Below are 22,170 nucleotides of genomic sequence, written 5' to 3'. Positions count from 1 at the left end.
GAACAACTGATTGTATTTTAAAACATAATTACTAGGATCAGAGCAGCAAATGCTGGAAAGTCTTTGTCAAGTAGATTGAATGCACTGGAGATGTTTAGTCTCCTAAGAATCCTTACGTTGGGAAGAAACCAAAAATTCAATTAGAATCATTCCTGACCCTGCAAGTTAATACAATGCATCGTATAAAGTTCTGTTGTACATCAAAGGGAGAGAGCGAGAGGCAAGAGCACAGATGAGCTGGCTTCAGTCTTCCCCTTTGCAACTCTTTAACCACCGCCACTGCTAGTTACAGTTTTTTAATAGTTAAATGGATTTCTGCCAGATTATCAGAGGTGTACACCTCTGTTAAAATGTAACCTGGTTAAGGAATATTGGCAAAATATTATAAAGGTAATTTCTGGATTATTTCAAATAAACATAGAAGTTAATAGGGATTTGTTATTTTCGGGAATACTTGGAAATAACAAAGTAAAAAGTAATAAACAAGAGTTGTACAAGATTATGATTCTAGCTGGAATGGCAGTTATTGCTTTGGGATGGAAAGAAAAGGCCAAATGGAATATGGAAAAATGGAATGATTATGTGTTTGAATACGTACAATCAGAAATATTCGCACAGATAGTGGTAGAGGATAGATGGGAAAATAAATGCCAAAGAATCACAAATAAATGGGCTTTTTACAGGGACTGGATAAAAAGAGGGGAAGCCAACCCTAACTTACAAGCTTGAATGAACAGACTGTGTACATGGATAAAGATATGAAGAAGGAAGGCCTGACCAGGGAGGGGGAGGGTTGGAGTGGGGGGGGGAAAGGTAAACCAGATGGTATTTTGAATGGATTTTGTTATGTAAGCCCTTTTTCAGAAACCATATATATTAATGCTATGTAGGTATGCATTGTAGTATGAATGAATTGTGTTTTGTATTCTTTGTTTATAGAATATATATAATAATGTTACGTTACTAAGCGAATTTAATAAAACAGTTAAAAAAAATACACCTCTGTCAAGAGTATACCTATAAATGTACCGTATGCATGTGACAAATGTGCACTGGAGATCTGTGACTGGCTGCCACCTCATGTTCCAGTATAAGATGGTTGATGTACCTGAGTTTGCCTCTTGCAGTGAAGTGTGTTTGATAACAGCATGTGTAAAATGTTCCACACTAGAGAGTATAACATAACATTGGAAAAGGGTGATGGAGGTGGCCACATACTGCCCATGCTGCAAATGTGCATTTAAGACTTTTCAGAAAAGTAACATTTTAAAAAATGAATTAGTAATGTGCACCCAATGTGAGTCATGCTACCTTAGTGGTGCTAACAAATGCAGCATGATGATTTGAGCAAAAATGTTCTTAGTAGGATGGCTTTCAGGCCTAATGTGGCTGGTAACATGCTGGGTAGACACAAAAGCATTTTTGTGACTAAAACTTCATCCACCATGAAATGAGATTCTAGGAAATCTGGTGCCTCTCTCATTTCTCATAGTGCACTGCACAGTGTTTTCCTCACATATGTGATCAGTTTGTAATGTCTCCACACTGTTGGAACAAATTTAATTGCTTTCCAACATATTTTAATGCTAGTTTCTATAATTCAGTATTTTCCTAATTGTGCCTTTCACTACTGCTTGTCTGCAGGAATCAGTCATTACCTACTAATAGTTCATTGGCTGATATTTACTCAGCCTGAGCCCCGTGTTGCTGCAAGCTCTCATGAGAAAGAGTCCAGCCCTGAGGACGTGTCTGCAGTGTAATTGTATTGGCTGTACTGGATCAAACCCATAGAATAACCAGAGAGATAACTGGTCTCTAACTTTCCCTCCTCCTAGTATATCTGTCTAAATGTGACTTAAATAATTGGCTCTAGATAGCCTGTACAAAAATAGAGACAGAGGGAGAAGCTCATCATCCTTTTGAAGTTCAGGTAGCTGGTGTGTTACATCCAAAGTTGGCAATGGGCATTGCAGGCCCTTGGCTCTTAAGCCTGACTCCTTTACTGGCCTTGCCTACTTAATGAGGATCTTAAGCTGTGACTCAACTGGTGAGTCACAAAGTCAAATGTGCCCACCAACTGTGTATGGTGGCATGAAAGGGTGGAGGTTGCGGGAATGAGATATTGGTTAACAAGCCACCATGTCCACTTAGTATATTTGGTCCACCAAGCAAAATGCAAGCTGATCAGCATTCAGCTTGGTGTATCAAAGGTTGTGTGTGCCTAGTCCAGTCCAAGAGAGAGGCTAAATAGCTGCCCCTCTGCAATGAAACTGGATGTCTAACTTGGCAGAGGAAGATTGTTTACTCCAGAACAATACTTTCCAGCATCTTGGAGAGGAAGCACTTTTAACACTGAACTACAATTGACCATGTGTGAGCTGCGGAAATGTAGGGGAACCTCCTTGTGCAAGACAGTGATGTGAGATTTCTGGGAATGAGCACAACAAAGAGAGAGAATTCTGGCTATTAGATGGATACAAAAAATAGTAATGATGGTTTGAAGTGATAGATTTAATTTTACTTTACTGTATTGTTTCAGGCATGTTTTGATATTCCCTTAGCTTCCTTGGGTCACTGGCAGAGGAAGAGGAATGCAGGGGGAGCACACTGCCCCCGGCAGCGCAATCCCCAGGGTGCCTGCGCTGGGCGACCCACCCCTGTGGGTAGCATGCCCTGTCCCCAGGACGTTGCCCCCCCCAGGGGATGCGTGCCAGCCCCACCCCGCCTGCTCTCCGCCCCCGGTGCTGGAGCATGAATCTCCGCCACTGCCTTGGGTATTGCTTGCATAACAGTAATTCCTTAGAATTCTGCTTTTTGTCTCGCAGACAGAGGTGTGATGACTGTCTGTTTTCACAAAGTATAATAATAGCCTGAAGTATTAAGAGGCTTTCAGATGTGCATACTTCAACTACTTAAAGCGGGTTGTGAGCAGCACAAAAGGGCAGATCTTATTGTACTGCATACTAGAATCCTAGAATCAGAGAGTTGGAAGAGACCACAAGGGCCATCGAGTCCAACCCCCTGCCAAGCAGGAAACACCATCAGAGCACTCCTGACATATGGTTGTCAAGCCTCTGCTTAAAGACCTCCAAAGAAGGAGACTCCGCCACACTCCTTGGCAGCAAATTCCACTGTCGAACAGCTCTTACTGTCAGGAAGTTCTTCCTAATGTTTAGGTGGAATCTTCTTTCTTGTAGTTTGGAACCATTGCTCCGTGTCCGCTTCTCTGGAGCAGCAGAAAACAACCTTTCTCCCTCCTCTATGTGACATCCTTTTATATATTTGAACATGGCTATCATATCACCCCTTAACCTCCTCTTCTCCAGGCTAAACATGCCCAGCACCCTTAGCTGTTCCTCATAAGGCATCGTTTCCAGGCCTTTGACCATTTTGGTTGCCCTCCTCTGGACACGTTCCAGTTTGTCAGTGTCCTTCTTGAACTGTGGTGCCCAGAACTGGACACAGTACTCCAGGTGAGGTCTGACCAGAGCAGAATACAGTGGCACTATTACTTCCCTTGATCTAGATGCTATACTCCTATTGATGCAGCCCAGAATTGCATTGGCTTTTTTAGCTGCCGCGTCACACTGTTGGCTCATGTCAAGTTTGTTGTCAACCAAAACTCCTAGATCCTTTTCACATGTACTGCTCTCAAGCCAGGTGTCACCCATCTTGTATTTGTGCCTCTCATTTTTTTTGCCCAAGTGCAATACTTTACATTTCTCCCTGTTAAAATTCATCTGGTTTGTTTTGGCCCAGTTCTCTAATCTGTCAAGGTCGTTTTGAAGTGTGCTCCTGTCCTCTGGGGTGTTAGCCACCCCTCCCAGTTCGGTGTCATCTGCAAATTTGATTGTGATACCTTTTAAAAAGGGTCATCATATTAGCTGTCAGAATTGTGTGCTGGTCGAGAAGAGATAAAGAAGTGACTAATAAAACAAAATAAAATGTGAAGATGAATAAGCCTCCTTGGGACCTGCTCTTTTTAGATCAGATAATTTCCCCTCATGTTTCTTTCCTTCTGATGGCAGCACATCAAAACCTTTTCTCAGATTACTAACACAGAGGCCCTTGGGATGCATGGGCCAGACCTTTCAAGGCACGGCCAGTTTTCAGACTGATGGATGATCCGGCCTTTTCTTTTTGGTGATCTTTCATATCTCTGTAAAATGAACAGAAAAGTTCAGAGGCCGCACAAAGTAAATATCATAATTTATGTGCTTCTTCTATTTCTGTTCATTTACATTTTATGGTAGATTTTGGCCTACAGAATAAGGGGTTAGCAACTGCACCAGAAAGATTAACAGAAATCCACCATCTTCCCTTTTCTTCACTTGCTGAGTGGGAAGACTGGCTCAAGGGCAAAGATAGCTTTTTAAAAGGATAATTGTTTCTGCATTAATAACAGATGACTCATTGAATTGTAGGTTGCTGGAGGAACAGAGATCATAGTTCTAAGATGTGCATGGGCACGCAATTCTGACATGCAGGGACATTGATGCTTGCAGTGGTTTTTAAGATTATTGTTAATAAATGATAATCTGCTGAGATGTAAACAGTATCAGCAGTCATCAGTAACAACAACAACAATATCAATCATAGAATCATAGAATTGTAAAGTTTTAGCAAAAAATTTGACAGGTACAGAAACAGTTGAGTTCTCTAAAGAAACAGAACTAATTGTGGTTAAAAAAGTAAAATACCTAGGGGTGTATCTGACCTCCAAAAACTTGAATTTGTTTAAAGATAACTATGAGAAATGTTGGTCTGAAATCAAGAGACTTGGAAATATGGTCAAGATTGAAACTTTCCTTGTTAGGCCGAATAGCTGCTGTAAAGATGAATGTATTGCCGAAAATGTTATTCTTGTTCCAGGCCCTACAGATTGTGGACAAGGTGGAATGTTTTGGAAAGTGGCAGAAGGATATATCTAAGTTTGTTTGGCAGGGCAAAAAGCCCCGAATTAAGTTTAAAATACTAACTGATGTGAAAGAAAGAGGGGGATTTGCCCTGCCAGACTTGAGGTTATATTACGAAGCTGCAGCCTTCTGCTGGTTGAAAGATTGGATTTTACTGGAGAACACTGATGTCCTAGATCTGGAAGGGTTTGACAATGCGTTTGGGTGGCATGCATATTTGTGGTATGACAAGGTTAAAGTGCACAAATTGTTTAAAAAACATATTGTCAGAAGAGCAATTTTGATGGTCTGGACAAAATATAAAGACTTATTGGAGAGTAAGACTCCGAGGTGGCTCTCACCGGTGGAGGCCAAGGCACATAAGAGACTTAACATGGAGGCCCACTGGCCTAAATATTGGGAAATAATTGAAAAAATTGGAGACAATTGGAGGTTGCTGAGCTTGGAAAAACTGAAAACCAAGGTGCGAGATTGGTTGCACTATGCCCAAATCCAGGAGGTCTTTAAAATAGATAAAAAGGTTGGATTCCAGGTGGAAAAATCGAAACTAGAGACAGAATTGTTAGAGCCAAAAAATAAACTACTTTCGAGAATGTACAACTTGCTGCTTAAGTGGAATACACAGGATGAGACAGTCAAATCCGCCATGATAAAATGGGCGCAGGATGTGGGGCACAACATTATGTTTGCAGACTGGGAAAGGTTATGGAACACCGGTTTGAAATTCACGGCATGTACTGCCTTGAAGGAAAACATTATGAAAATGGTATACCGGTGGTACATGACCCCAGTCAAACTAGCTAAGATATACCACCTGTCTGACAATAAATGTTGGAAATGCAGAGAGGCGGAAGGGACATTCTTTCACCTCTGGTGGACTTGCCCGAAAGTGAAGGCCTTTTGGGAGATGATTCATAATGAACTAAAAAAGGTACTTAGATTTACCTTACCTAAGAAACCGGAGGCCTTTCTCTTGGGCATTGTAGACCAGAGAGTACTTAAGAAAGATAGAATTTTTTTTATGTATGCTACCACGGCAGCCAGGATCTTGATTGCAAGGCATTGGAAGACACAAGATCTACCCACACTGGAGGAATGGCAATCGCAGTTGATGGACTACATGGAATTGGCCGAAATGACTGGCAGAATCCGAGACTTGGGAGAAGAAACAATCGAGGAGGACTGGACGAAGTTTAAGGACTATTTGAAAAAATACTATAAGCTGTATGAATGTTTAAAAAAAAAAATGCACCTTTTAGGAAATTCTAGCTTCAGCAAATGTAAGTTAATGAAATGGAAATCAAGACACAAGAATTTAGAGGTAAAATAATGAAACAACTTTATTGTGTTTAATATAAAACGTACAAAAATTGAGTTATAGTATATTTGAAATTAGGCAACATGATAAAATGGAAGATACAATAAGTTTTGAAAAAAGTTAACAAATTGCTGATGCTTTATATTACAGAGAATGCAGGGTTTGGAGGATGCGGGGAAGTCCTTTATATTTGATGAAAAAAGAACATGGAAATTTGTTATTCTTTTTTTCTATTTTCTTATATCTATCCTTTATTCTTTTTTCTGTACTTCTTAAACTCAATAAAAATATTATATATATATAAAAAAAGAATCATAGAATTGTAGAGGTAGAGGGGACCCCAAGGGTCATCTAGTCCAACTCCCTGCAATGCAAGAATCTCAGCTAAAGCATCCATGACAGATGGCCATCGAACCTCTGCTTAAAAACCTCCAGGGAAGGAGTGTCCACTACCTCCCAAGCAAAACTATTCCACAGTTGAACAGCTACTACTGTCAGAAAGTTACTCCTGATGTTTAGTTGGAATCTCCTTTCTTGTAACTTGAAGCCACTGGTTTTAGTCCTACCCTCCAGAGTAGGAGAAAACAAGCTTGCTCCATCTTCCATTTGACAGCCATTGAGATATTTGAAGATGGCAATCATATTTCCACAGCATTCTCCTGGTCCACAAAGTTTGTAATTCCATCAAAAAAAGAAAAAGAAAGGAAGGAAGAAATGGGGACAACATTTGTCCTCTTCCACTCAGCAGGGACCTCACCTGTTTTCCAAGAATGCCCAAAGATCATCTGCAAGCTCCTTTAGTACCCTTAGATGCAGCTCACCAGGCCCTGGAGATTTGAATTCATTTACAGTAGCTACTGTAGGTGTTCCCTTACTACCTCTTTTCCTATTTTGGGCTGCAGCTCCCTCCCTACATCATTTATTCAGTTATCCCCAGGTTGGCCAAAGTAGATGTTGAGTAGTTCCACCTTCTTCTGTCACCCAAAAGCATTTTTCCATATTCTCCACACAGAGGACTGACCACCTGCTGGTTTTTCCTCTTACTTTGGACATAGCCAAAGAAACCTTTATTATTTTTAACCACTCTTGCAAGCCTGAACTCATTCTGAACTTTAGTCAGCCTGGCCTTCCCCCTGCAACTGTTGGTTACTCATGTATACTTCTCCTTTCTGATTTCCCCTTTCTTCCATTTCTTAACTCTCATCTGTAAGTTCCTTATGCAGCCACACCAGTTTCCTTAGATGCCTCCCACTTTTATTTCTTGTTGGAATTGTCTGCATTTTGGCCTTCAATATTTCTCCTTTTAGAAACTCCAATCCATTTTGGACTCACTTCTCTTTGAGTATTTCTGATTCTGACCAAGGGATCTCACCCAGTAGCTCCTTAAACTTTTTGAAATTGACCTTCTTAAAGTCCAGAGTCTAACTACACTCAGCTTTCCCTTGCCTCCCTTGAAACCCAGAGGACACGATCACTTCCTTCCCAGTTTCTGAATACTTCCACTTCATCAATCAGTTTCTCCCTGGCAGGCTGAAGATAGATGATCCCCTTGTTGCTTTTTCCACCTTCTGGGAAACAACAACAGAAACAACAGTTAGTTGGTGGTTCTTTTTGAGTGGTCAGAGGGCTTCCTATACATTGACTCAGTTCATTGTTGTTGTTTAGTCGTCTTAGTCGTGTTCGACTCTCCGTGACCCCATGAACCAGAGCATGCCTTGGAAACTCTCACTTTCTTCTCAAAGCTTCTCCTTTTTTATGTTCATGGAGTTTTCTTGGCAAAATACTGGAGTGGATTGCCAGTTCCTTCTTCAGGTGGATCACATTTAGTCTAAAATCTTGGCTATGATCTGTCCATCTTGGGTGGCCCTGCACAGCATAGCTCATAGCTTCTTGGAGTTATTCAAGCCCCTGAATGCAAATGAGGAAGTGCATGGATTCCAGAGCAAATATTGCTGCTGCTGCTGCACTCCTTTCCACTCCTGCTGCCACATTACCAGGGGATAAATTGATTTTATTGGTATTTTCTTATAAATATTTTATGCTACTTTATATAAACTGCTTAGAGTTTTCTCTCATTAAGTGGTCTATAAATTTTGTTAAACATGATAAATAAAATAAGCCATGGTTTGGCTTAGTGTTACGTTTGAACTCAGGATTGCTCCAGCTAATCACAATCTGCAACCAAGGTTTGTACTCCCCTTAGTGCTGTCTGCATTGCAAAGACTGAAGTCTTGTTCACATACGGTAACTACTGAAAACATGGAGTTTGTCTGAACTTAGTAAGGACATTAAAAAGGCCTCCACTCAAGTTGGGCAATTTCAGTCACAGCCACATTCTGTGTGGAATTAATATCTAGTGTTTAAAGCCTTACTAGAGAGATTCCTTCAGCCTTGCCTCACCCTTGCCTGCTAATCACTTAGTGACTGGGAGCATAAAGGGGTGACTTGCACATGTGTCTGGCCACCACAGATCTAACCCAATGGAGAGAACATTAATATTGCCTTCTCCCATAATTTTTCTTTAATATACATTAATATTTTTCCAACCCTTGTGATCAACAATAATAAACGAAGAACAAAGAAGAAATAAATGAAGAACCACATGGAGTCATGTGAGAATTATCAGTAGGAGATATTGTGTCATCTAAAATGTTTACTTGAGCTATAAAGTCATACTGCATCTCATAAAAATCAACTTAGCCTTCACTTCTGTGGCATTTTGGGTTGGTTTCTCTAACAAAACAACATTTCAAACTTGCAAAGAACACACTTTCCTTGTGGCTCAATCACAGTGCACACATTTAGCCACTATTCATCAAGTGATTTACATGAATGTGTGAAATAGTCCACCAATATATTCTGTTTCTGTCTCTTAACTGCCATCCCTTCACTGTTTTACTCATTGCTTCCTCTTCCTGATTTTCTCCACCTTTCCTCCCAGCTCTTATTGACATATTCGCTATTTCTACAAATATCTGTGTATGCTGTTCCCTATCATGGTATTGAACCATTGGCTGGATTTATCCCTCCAGCTTCTGGCATTATTATCATGGAAAGGACTATGAACCATGGTTGCAGCACAGAGTTTACACAATGAACATTATGGAAATGCATTTCTGTGTTCTCAACAACTCTGGTAAAATGAATTGCTTGTGGATCACTGAATGAAAAAAAGAAGTGGGTGAGATTATTATCTCAAGGAGGTAGAGAAAGGGAAAGATTATACAGATGCAAAATACTTATAATAGGATGCTGAAAGTCACATTCATATGATCTTTCAGAAGTGCAATTGATATGGCTCTTGTTCTGTAGAACTTGCTTACAACTGAAGAATATTTGTTTAGATTTTAAACTTGTTTGCTCCTCAGATTCTCAGGGCAGGTGGCATCATATTTGCCATAAGATACCTTTAGTCACCAATGTGTGTACATTACAATTTAAACTGACTTAATAGTAACTGAAGTCCCTGAGGACTGTACTTTGTTGAGAGGAACTTAACTGAGGGGATTCCATGGGTATACCAATGTAAGTCTGTAGTGCACACATGTTCTCAGTGTTGTTGACCAGGTGTTTATATTGGGAAGATAGTAGGATCCCGTTAATTTGCAACGCACCTTGATTGAAAATTATTTGACAGCTAAATCTTATTATTTTCATTCCTTTAGCGCCTTGCTGAAGCAGCAGAGAGATTTCAGAAAGAACATCAGTGGCAGGATGAGTTTGCGGTGAGTTTTTCTTCATTCTTTTTTTCAAATATTGATGGTTCCCATTTTCTAATTTTCTAATATGCTTTGTACATTTCATCCTTGTTTCAACCTGGCTGCCTCAAGATATGCCATATGTATACAGTTGGATGCAGGGGTGCCGACTTATAAAAAATATTGGGGGGGCCCATACCGGGGTCCTGCCCCGGGAAGTTTTCTAAGAGCCGCTCCCGGCCCGTTGCTGCTGCTGCCGCCCGCCTCGTGGCCCCCTCGCCAGCTGAGGGAGGGAGAGAGACCGAGAAGGAGAGAGATGCGTGGTGGGCAAGGCAAGTGCCCGCCGCGCCTCGCCTCCCACCGCCCCTCGTGCCGGCCGCCCCCTCCCTTCCCTTCCCCCCGCGCGCTCGCTCGCTCGCTCGCCCTCCTTACCCCAGCTCTTGGCCGTTCGCCCCAGGAACTCGCCGCTGTTGGGGTTGTAGATGAACCTCCGCCACTCGGCCATAGACTGGCTGAAGGGCTTCTTCTCCTCCTTGGCCAGAGAGAGAGAGAGAGAGAGAGAGAGAGAGAGAGAGAGGCTGGAAAGAGAGAGGGAGCTCGGCGGTTCGCGGGCGGCGGTTTTTCCCCTGCCGAAACAACAGCGGCTCCTCAGAACCGCTAAGTAACTCTCCCTCAGGCGCCCGGCGGGAGAGCAGAAGAGAGGAAAAGGAAAGAGGGGCTGGGCCAGTCGCACGCACCGAGCAAAACTACTCACGCCGCCTCTTTTACTACCGTAATAATTATTTGTTTTAACTCATTACTGAATGTATTTTAAAAGGTAACTATCGTCAAACAAGGAAAATAAAAAATACCAACATAATTTTGTGATTTTACAAAGCATAATATAACTAATAATTTTCTTAAATTATTGGGGGGGCAGAGCCCCCCCAAACGAATTTTTGAGGGGGCTCGGGCCCCCTCAGACCCCATGGAGTCGGCACCTATGGTTGGATGCTGTTGAGGAAAACTTTGCTAGTTTGTTTTGTAGTTAACCGACAGTGGAGATTGAATCTCAAACACTTGTAATGCTATGATAACTTATTAAAATCAATGTTAAATCTGTGATTTGGAAGTGAGATTTGAGCTGCAGTCCCAACCCCACTCATTTGAGAGTAAGTCCCCATTGAATTCAAGAGGACGTATTTCTGATAGTTAGGACTGCACTGTAAATTAATTTAGATGCCAGCCTAAGAGTAGCTCACACATTCAATATTTCCTTGATTTACTCTTAATACTTCACCAGATGTCATTGAGATATCTTACTCACATCACAATTTCTTGCTTCCTAAAATCCTGTTCCAACTCTGGCTACAAAAGGAGCATATGTCCATCATTATGCACATCAGGATAAAATTTTGCTAGTCAAGAGATACATGTTGTGAACCTTTAAGAAAATGACAGACTTCTGCCATTTGATTAGCAACCAACCCAAAATAGAATTCCAACTAGTGGCTCAGAGTTCTTACTTGAAATTGTTTGATTAATGTGATCAATATTCTCTCATGCCTTCTTTAAGGAGTGAAACAAATTTCTAACGTTTGTTGGGGTTCCCATCTGAGCCCGCAGCTCTTCTACACCATTGCCCTTGCCGGCATCAGTCTCTTGGTAATATTGCCTGTATATGAAATCTAGGTGTAACTAATGTTAGGATCCGCCCCCCACACCAGATGTCCTTTTCATTGTGCATTTACTTTGAAATTTGCTGGAAGCAAAATTTCAGTGGCAATTCTAGTTTGGTTGGAATTTTCCAACTATACAGAACTTGGATGGGTGGCTGTCTGACTTGATAAACACTCTCCTGCAGTTTCACTTTATTTTCCTGTGTTTTCCATAAGAAGAAAAGATAGCGGACTTGTACATTCTGGCACAAGGTGCACAGAATTCATCCAATTTCACTGCCAGGAAAGTTTTGCCAAATTGTACTGAGAAATATAATTTTTTATGAATGCATTCAGTGAAAGAAATTCTAGCGTTAACACAGTATCAGCATGAAGCAAAGCATGCACCTTTCTCTTTTGAACTGGGATGAGGAAATGGTGTATATAGAATATAATAACCTTGACATTAGGTTATGCAATTTAATTTTGAATAAACGTATTAAGCTTCTCATAATTTAATTTGCTCAGTTTTAGCCAGAAGTAATCATTCATTTCTTCTGGCCTACTTTTTAAAGAAAATGTCTGTTCAAATTAGTTTGCACACGGATCTGTATGCTAAGCGTACCTTTCAGTGTAATTTTTCATTTTTCTAATGGCTGTTTTACGAAATGGAATCAGCTCTGTAGAATGTCTTTTTTGCCATTGGACTTGAGCAAGGAACACATGTCCTCTGGGTGAAATTGAGCTCATTGGTATATATATAGTACCCAACTTGTTTTGGGGTGATGGAATCCTTGCAGTACAGCATGAGTTACAGACAAAGCAAACCTCTTTGGGAGGGGGAATGGAGATTGGTTTGGCTTCACATTAGCTCCAAATCAGCAAAGATCTTGACTGGCAAATTGAAGCTTCCACTGGAGCAAGATCTAGCACTGCAGCCCATATGACCCAGCGCTCCTGCCTGCCTTCAGATCCCCAACCATTTGTTGTGTATTTTGGGGGAGGCTACAGGGGGCTCTTAAGCAGAGGCGGGGAGGATGGGGAAGCAGAATGGGATTGTGTGAGCTGCTTTTCTATAGCACAACTATTGATACAACACTGTGTATATTTTTAGATGCTGGCTGTGGCCCTATATTCTTGTCCTTGTTTGTCTCTAGCTGCCCCGGTGCCAGATTCTCCATTTCTCACCTCTTTCACCTCCTCCATTCCATTGCTCTAGATCTCACAGTGTTGCCATTCTTCCTTCAGAGTCATTCACATCTCTTTTTCTTCCTTCATTTCCCCTTCCCATAGGGCAGAAAATGGAGCTGGTGGGTTTTGGCACTTAACTGCTGCCATGGCACTGGTGGGAGCTGGCCAGGATTGATGAGTAGTGGGAGGTCCTGCTGCTGGTTTCTCCAAAGAGCGGCAGCTGCTCCCACCTTTCCCACCTTTCCTCACAGATATTTCTACCATCACACTTATCATCATAAGGAAAGAAGTCTTTCACTGTGCAGATGTCTGTGCTGATGTACAGACATCTTGGATGCATGCCAAGGGTCATGGCTTCACACTAGGGGTGTGCTAGCAGCCCTCTACTTAAAAGTGTGAGAAGAAGGGCCCAATGAGAAGTTGTTGTTTTGGTAGCAACCCATTGATCAACATTACAGCTGATTCTGCCTTGAGCATGATGGATGGGGAGAGGGACTCAACAGCATGGGAACAGCAGCCACACAAACAGCCCTGAGAGGGACAGAAGGTTGCTCCTTGGAATAAGCTAATACAGGGGTTCCCAAACTAAGGACTCGTTTATCCGGCCCGCAGCAACCCTCACGGCCCACTGCCACCTCCCACTCTTAGCTGGGCTGCACGGCTGCCCACTTCCAGGTTGGAGGAGCACCAGAAATAGCTGATGCGCATGTGCAAATTTTATTTGCGCATGCGCAAGCGTTATTTCCGGTGCACATCCAGGTCGGAGGAGGCCTGTGCACAAACTATTTCCAGTGCTCCTCCGACCCAGGCGTGAGCTGGAAATAGCGTGTGTGCCCGCATATGGGCATGCGCTTCCCCACCCTCCAGCCCACCACGCGATCGGTGCTGGAGACACCGGCCCGAGGCGCGGTAACTTTGCCGACCCCTAAGCTAATAGGAAACGAGCTAAAATGTGGTGGAAGGAATAAAGCAAGTTGAATCATACAACTTATTCATTACATTTCTTACTTTATTTATAGGCCACCCTTTATGTGCACAAAACAAATGAAATACCGTGAAAATCCCTGAAATGAGAAGTAATCGGCTAGAAATATTATCTAATGGAAATATTCCAAAAAATGGGGTAAAACTCCCAAAAATTCTGAGCTATTATAATCCTATCTCGACCTAGGTGAAGCAAAGCACAGTAATAAAGGATTGAGGACTCAAAGATACAGTTTCTAACACTGAATTTACAAAAAAGGTTTGAAAAACTAAATGGCAAGTTTTAGACAAAGCCCAACTTAAAGGAAGCAAAGCACAGTAATAAAGTGTTGAGGACTCAGCTGTGAAAATTCTAGTTTTCCTTTACAAAAAGGTTTAAAAAACCTAAATGGCACAAATTCAAAGAAAGGAATACCCCCCCCTTTTTTTTTGAATTTTGGTCATTTAAGGTTTATGATTTTTCTGTTTCCTTTTGAGGAAACTGAATAGCTCAGTGAAACGAGGTTTGTAGCCGGAATCCCGTTAAGGCTTTGTTCAATTTTAGGTTTTTCTAATTTTTTCCTTAAACTTTTTGATTCTTATTATTTAGTTTATTTCCATTAGATAATATTTCTAGTCGATTACTTCTCGTTTCAGGGATTTTCATGGTATTTCATTTGTTTTGTGCAATTTCTCAGTTCTGTGTCTTTTTTCTACTATCCTTTATGTGCAGGCAAAGAACTCCTAAACAAACAAGCAAATTTCACAAACCTGCCAATGTTTCATATTGAAATGCCGAACATCACGCCTCAGCCTCTCAGCTCATTTCAAACACCCCTCTTTGGATACTGTCAATGCACTGGAAGCCCTACCTTGGAAGAGTGGCAAAAAAGAAAAATCTATTTTACAGAATGCATCTTTCAACCTCGATTTTCCATTCATTTTTAATGGCACCTTCTATAATAAAGTTTTAATAGCTTTTTAATGCTTGCATCTATAATTTAAAGCTGAAGTGAATGGGATAATTACTAAAAAGGGTGACTTAAGATTGCAAAGGAATGGTAGAGACCTTGTTAAATGTATACTCAAATTAAAAGGCAGCAGTTTTTATTAAGTATTGGCTCATAATTCTTCCCCACACCAAATTTGAACACGCTGCTAATTAAAATGGACTTTATCTGCATATATTAGGTGCATATTACAGAAGTGTCACAGACTCTGAAGAAATTACTGTAAAGGAAAAATGCACAATACTGAATTGCTGGTACATTAGGTAAATTGCTGGTACATTAGGTAAAGGTAAAGGTAAAGGTACCCCTGCCCGTACGGGCCAGTCTTGCCAGACTCTGGGGTTGTGCGCCCATCTCACTCAAGAGGCCAGGGGCCAGCGCTGTCCGAAGACACTTCCGGGTCACGTGGCCAGCGTGACATCGCTGCTCTGGCGAGCCAGAGCTGCACACGGAAACGCCGTTTACCTTCCCGCCAGTAAGCGGTCCCTATTTATCTACTTGCACCCGAGGGTGCTTTCGAACTGCTAGGTTGGCAGGCGCTGGGACTGAGCAGCGGGAGCGCACCCCGCCACAGGGATTCGAACCGCCGACCTTTCGATCGGCAAGCCCTAGGCGCTGAGGCTTTTACCCACAGCGCCACCCGCGTCTGGTACATTGGGAGGGGGAAAAACATTTAATTGCCATTCTTCCTTGCCTGGTTTTCTTTATCATCATGTCACTTATCTGAACATGACATGTCCCTTTTCTTAATTCTGTTATGTCCTGTTCTCACATGGTGTTCAGTAGTGTCCAGTTGTGGTTACCGTTCAGATCTATGCCTTTCCAGCTTGATCAGTTCTGTGGCGCAGAAAGAGACCACTCGCCTGTCCTCTCCAGGACAACGATCATTTGATTTATCAACTAAAATATTAACTTAGTTGTGACATGGAAGTACAGGCTGATATGTTTGAAAATAAACCTGGTATGCTCAATGCTGATTTTAAAGTGCAAGGAGCTGCTTTTCTTTTCTTGAAGAGGAAGAAGAAGTGTTATGCTTTGAAGAGAGAATGGATAAGGATGCATATAAAATAAATGATATTCTCTGAATTGGGCATTTTACAGTTATATTTGAAGTTACATTTGATTGAACTGAAATGGTTGGTTAGCTGGAGCAATTTTCTTGCAGCCGAGTCCATGATATTAATTGTCCCTACACATAAAAATGTAAGGAGTATACAATTTGAATTTTAACAAGCTGGGTCTTTCTGCTACATTTGCCTTCTACTTATATGTATGCAGAAAAATGCAAGTGTCTTCTAGGAAGTAGTTATTAGGTACAACCAGTATCTTTCCAAAAATAAGTCCTCCGCTTTAATTTCTTGAGATACAGTATATTAAAGCTTGCTGATAGATATTGATTCAGAGCATTGAGTTATATACAGAAGTTTCTGAAGGTGTCTTGACTAACGGTCTGGGCACACGGCTGTTTCCAGGATGCTGAAAAAATTCTGCAGCATAGAGATTGGGTGCAGACCCACCTAGAGGGCCTTTCACAGCCATGGGGCCAGCATAGAGTATAATTCAAATTTATTCCATTTCATCTGGATATGCAGCTTTTTTAAAGCAAAGCATCAGATGGTGAAAAGATCAGAAAACAAAAAATAAAATTATCTGTAGCAGACAGTGGCACTCACCTGGCCTCCAGCTGCCCACATTGCTGCTAAGACTGTGAGGGAGAAGGGAGAGATGGTGGCAAGCTTGGCGCAGTGCAAATGCGCCACTGGAACCAATATGGCACCCGGCCGGTACACAGTGCTGACTTCGCCACCTTTCCTTGTCTTTGTACTGTATTCGGTAGCAACACAAGTGACTGAAGGTTAGGGGAACATTGTCGCCCCTCTTCATTGTCTGCTACAGCCTACATCTGATTGGGAAAAATGTTCGCAAAGCTTTCGGGCTTCTTATATTTTTTTAGTCATTCAATTTTAGCTAGATGTATGAACCAGGATCATGGATCACCTCCACATATTGATCACAAAACTAATTAGAAATGGCTTAGCTTCTGAAAGGCAGGAACTGAGTCCTGTTCCACTTCAATTTTTTGTGCCATTTAAATACCACTAGAAAGAAAACACAGATGCATTATCCTTTTCAGTCTAACAATCCACCCTCCCCAACAAACACCTTATTAAAAACAAAATGCATGATGGTATTGAATTAATTAGCACCTTGCAGGTACTTTAGCCTTGTGTAATGAACAGACTGCATTGTTAACAGAAGCTTACTGGAAGCTGATGTCTTCTCTCTTCCCCTGCTTTCTAAGCACCTCCAAAGACCTCTTAACACTGCTGTAAGATTCTAATTATTTTATCTGCCATTTTCCATTCCAGATGGAGCTGCAGATTTAATATCTATTTCAAGTTGGTAAGAGCTAACTCCTGGAGAGCAGCTGTAGTCTGGAAAGTAGGGCCGTAAAAGATTAAAGTTAAAAGATTAAAGTTTTTCTTAATAAAATGCTGATTGGCTTTCTAGCTCTTAACAAATTAATAAGATGATTGTCCAATTAAAGTTAAATAACTATATAATTGCAAAGGAGCAACTTCCTATCTGTTAAAAGTGAATGCAATATGTGGTTTGTTATTGTTTAGTCATTTAGTCGTGTCCGACTCCTCGTGACCCCATGGACCAGAGAACGCCAGGTCAAACTCATGTTAGTGGGCAGCAAAGTGAAGTATTCATAGAAAAGTCCCTTTGTGAATAGATGTGTTTGCATGAGTGTGATCCAGGTCCAAATATGCAGTCGTTTGACCCTCACTAGGTCAACATTGCCCTGCTAGAGACTAGTCATCCATGGTCTACTTTGACTACTGACCAATGTGTACAATCAGGTGTGCCAACTTGAATAAAATATTGGGGGGGGGGAGGTAAGCCCCGCTCTGCATAATCAACCACAAGACACAGCACATGAACACCATTTGAATGACGATGCCCATCAACTCTGGGGGCCCGTTCCTCTCAAATATTTTATTGGGGCCCCCAAAGGAACCTCAACCCCTAGGAGTTGGCTCCCATGTGTACAGTTTACAAGGCCATATGCATGTTTACTTTCTTTTTTAATAGTCAGCAAACATATCTCTTTTATAAATATTTTACAAAACACAAAAACAAACCCCAGCAATAACCATGCCTCATAAACACAGGGGCAGAAAAAGACAAGTGCCTAGTGAAGTGAAGTAGTGATTGTCTATGGCTGCTAGCAAACAAATCAGCCAAAGTTACTAGATAGAGCTTGTGCTCTGCAGTTCATTGTTTTCTGTTGCAGTTGTGAAGCCCAGGATTTCAGAACCTGCTTGTTCCTCAGGTTTCTAAGGGATCAATTAATTTGCTGAATGTTCTCTGCATTGGCAAATGCCTGTTTTGACTTTATGAATATTTCCTTGCGTATGCATGTAGTATAACAATTCTAATGCTATACTCCTGAACTTCCAGAGGAATGACTTTCCACTCTTGTCCCATCTTCTCAAGAAGAGCAGTTGTACACCGCTCTAATTAACTCACAAGCTACCTATTAGTACCTTTCACAATTCTTCTTGTTTCTATGTATTTATTTGCCTATATTTATAAAGATTTAGATTAAATTCAGAGACAGGTTCATAGCATTTCCGTAGTGAACACAGAATGTGTGTGTGGGATTTTGATGATCTGGTCTTTATTTGGCGCTTTATTGTTTTCATAAAAAGCACAGGAACAGAACTGTAAGAGATTTACCCCACCTTTGTCACTCCGATTAATTAGGAAACTGAATTTGTCTAATGTAATTAAGTTTGGTGCCATGTAGTCTTTAACTGTGTTTAAGGCAAGACTCTCTAAACCAGCATTTAAACTCCTATGTAATATCTGCACCAGTCCTCAAATAATATGGTTTATTTATTTAATTGCATTTAACTGCTTGCCTTGTCCCACCACAGCAAACCAATGATCTTCATATTATGATTTCCTACATCTATGATATCATATGATGGTCATTCATTATTTGTAAATTCTGTATGCTGTATTTTTTTGTGAAAGGCAGAAAGATTTGGTCACATGTTCTTTTACACACACACACACACACACACACACACACACACACACACTTGTTGGTGACTTGTGGAAGTCAGTTGGAAGTTCAGTGTGATGTATCATCAGAGTATGCAGAGCCCCAGAAGAACAGCTAAATACTGCTATCTACTGTGTACAGTTATTCTGATCTTTCAAGTAAAGATACATATGTACAGATCCACAAACACCATCGCTATGCTAGCTAATGCTGCTGCGTAAAACCCACACCATTTCCCCTTAACTCTCACAGAATCAGAGTAAGACCCTGACAGCGAAACAGGAGAGCATCAGGACAGGACAAGGCATAATGAAAACAATGCCCTAGCCAAGAGACCATTATACCTGTCTCTACATTCCTGAACCAACAGGAACGACTCCAGAAGTCATACACTTGGCCTTGCTGGTGTTGCTAGTGTAACCCATTACACCTGGTCTCTTATCTCTGAACATGCAGATGTGGGACATGTGCTAACTCAAGACATGAGCCCCAACACTGTAATTTAACCCATTGTTCACATTACACCAACAACACTCACATACACACCCCTTCGGAGTATGATAAAACACTGTAGGGTGTATTTGTGTGGAGGAGCCTTGAATAAGCAAGTTACACTTCTGAAGCATATTTAGCTAGATATTAAACATAGTGTTTGGATTATTTCCCCCATCACCACATTTTCTTTCTGAAGTGGAAGATGTGAGGGGCAATGTGGTGATGCTAATTGAAAGGGTACTTGGGGTTCATTTTTTCACAGAGGACAGTCAATTAAGCCAAATTCCAAGCAATTAGATACATCTAATGAAGTAGGCGGTCTACAAAGGCACATTAGGAGCCACGACACTGCAAAATAAGATAGTTCAAAGAGGGTCTATCTTCATAGGATTTTAAAAAATGAATGATAGGCCTGCTTATTCAGCAGTGCAATGCCAGGTTTATGACATTATTTTCCTACACTTTACAAGAAAATAATGTGCCTTCCCCACTAAGCTGATAGTACTTAGTTTATTGTGTGCACCTTGTTGTCCCCCCACATTTTTGTTAATAGATACAGGTAAACCTATTTGTATGAATAGGTTTACCTTGCTCAAGGTATTCTTTTATAGAGGCTACTTTATGGTTTTATTCCTTTCTTGAAATGCTTTCTAACAGAAGAATTTTCCCCCAAGCCTGTCACAAGCTAGCATGCCTAGGTTTTCCTAATACTGTTATTGTGTCAGGTGGGAGCAGTGATAATTAAAGTCTAGGGCTTTTTTCAGCTGGAACTTACTGAAACTCTGTTCCGGCACCTCCCAGGTGGTCGCCATTGCACCTATAAGAGAGCAAGAGAGGCACTCATGGTGAGTTCCTGCATCTCATTTTCTAGAAAAATAGCACTGATTAAGTCTGTCCTCAGTGGTGTAAAGCTACGAGGGTTGTGGTTATCCATTTTTACAAAGGGGGGCAAATACTCTTGGTTCTTGTCATCTACTGTAGTAGATAACTGATGCAGGGTGAGCTATAGCTTGTGGTTAGTGAAGAGAGCTCCTGGCTCTAAGCTGTGGCTGTGCAGTTTCCTCTGCCTCTCATCACCACGATGGCAAACTAACCACATTAGCAAGTCTTATTTTCTGTTATGCAAAGGAGGCAATAATCTGTTCTGAGCATGCTCATAATTGTTTACTTGAGGGCCACATCTACACAGTGGAAAAGATCAGGACTCAGCTTCCCTGAACAGTCTTGCTGTTTGGTTCTTTATTGCTTCTTTCAGTATGTCTGAGTTACACAAAATGTAAGTCTGTTTGTAAAATAAATGGGTTGGGTTTTTCTTACATATACCATTTTTTAATGGAAGGGGATGCTTGGTTCAACAATTTTTTTAAAAAATGGTGGATGGAATTAAGACAATAGCTTAATTAGGCTAAGTGGAAAAGGAAGGTAAGGGGAGAATACAAAAAAGTTTAAATCTGTATTGTCCTTTAATTCAGTTTAGCTGCAGAAATATTTACATTCTGCTACAGCACAAGAGCATGTAACATATGTGAATATTTTCTGACAATCTTTGAAGTATCATTCATTTTGCTCCTAAAATACCTTTATAATAGTAGTAGTAGTAGTAGTAGGAGCAGGAGCAGCAGCAGCAATAATAATAATAATAATTAATAATAATAATAATAATAATAATAATAATAATAATAATTTGTACCCTGTCCATGTGACTGACTTGCCCTAGCCACTCTGGGTGGCTTCCAACAAATATAAAAGCATAAAACATCAAACATTAAAAACATATATCATTAATTAGAAACAAAAAGTCTCCATTTAATAATGTAATAGGAAAAAACAAACAAAAACCATGCTATTAATGAAGTGATTCTTATGTACGGTATTTTGCTCTATTTTTTTTTTTACATAATCACATTTATTTAGATGAATGGATAATGTCTGCGCACAGAGGACTTTGCAGATCACAAATCTACCACTGGTAATCAAATACAGAAAATGAAGTACTGGTGCACGCAAACTTGAACAGTCTTTAGGCTTTTCTTCACCTGTATTGCTAAAGTTGTGGACAGTGGAGCCGCGCAGCCTGTGCTTGGTGGTTTGACTATGTGAACACAGCTATTGTTTGTTTATTGTTGCTTGCCCTTGTTTCAAGTACCCCATGATAGCTTACATGGAACTTCTCCTCCTATCCAGGTGTGGTCCAAACTTAATGAACCAAATTATTCCATGTTTTAAGACCATTTCAAGGTCTACAAAGTGCAGTTAGTTGACAAGGGAAGATTCCATAGCTCAGCGAAAGAGCCCATGAATTAAACCCCCAGCATCTACACTTAAGAAGATGAAATAATAGGCAATGTAGGACCACTTCCTCATGCCCTAAAAAGTTGTTTCTAGTTAGACAATACTAGTCTACACAGATAACTTCTCAGACCTGATGTATGGCTGTTTACTACTTTCATATGTACAGTTTACTGCATTCTTGTGGACAGTTCTCATCCTAGGCATTGCAATTGAATTTTAAATGCCGATGCTATAAAACTGTATAGCTTTTGACAGCTGCCCTCATACACTGTTCTGTGGAATTTTGCAGTGCATAAAGCCTTGTTGCATGACACCAGTACATGAAAACATGCCCAGAGTACAACATTTGGCAGCTTAGCATGTAGATATTACAACACAAGTCAGGGCTTTGCGTCTGCTAGCTGTGACAGTGACCATTTTGACACACATTAATCCTTGGCAAAGGTTAATTGAGAGGTGGAGAGAAAAAGTAGCTGGATTCTCATCATTGCATGATAAAGAGGCTGGATAGAGTCACCCCTCAGCAATCTGATTACATGACAATAAGCTTTCCATATATTACTTGTGCATAT

General features: G+C 40.9%; 1 protein-coding gene across 6 annotated transcripts in view; it reads left to right on the top strand.

The window, feature by feature from the left end:
* Positions 1 to 22,170, top strand: part of CACNA2D1 (calcium voltage-gated channel auxiliary subunit alpha2delta 1) — a 399,180-nt gene that overhangs the window by 176,729 nt on the left and 200,281 nt on the right. For all 6 annotated transcript variants that reach the window (XM_083701347.1, XM_083701346.1, XM_083701345.1 and 3 more), the window contains exon 4: positions 9,900 to 9,959. In XM_083701347.1, coding sequence (XP_083557473.1) covers positions 9,900 to 9,959 — 60 coding nt within the window. The remainder of the gene's footprint in view (positions 1 to 9,899; positions 9,960 to 22,170) is intronic.

Source organism: Podarcis gaigeae (assembly GCF_964106915.1).
Source record: "Podarcis gaigeae genome assembly, chromosome: 10".
Lineage (NCBI taxonomy): Eukaryota > Metazoa > Chordata > Lepidosauria > Squamata > Lacertidae > Podarcis > Podarcis gaigeae.
This window is presented reverse-complemented; position numbering and strand designations above follow the sequence as displayed.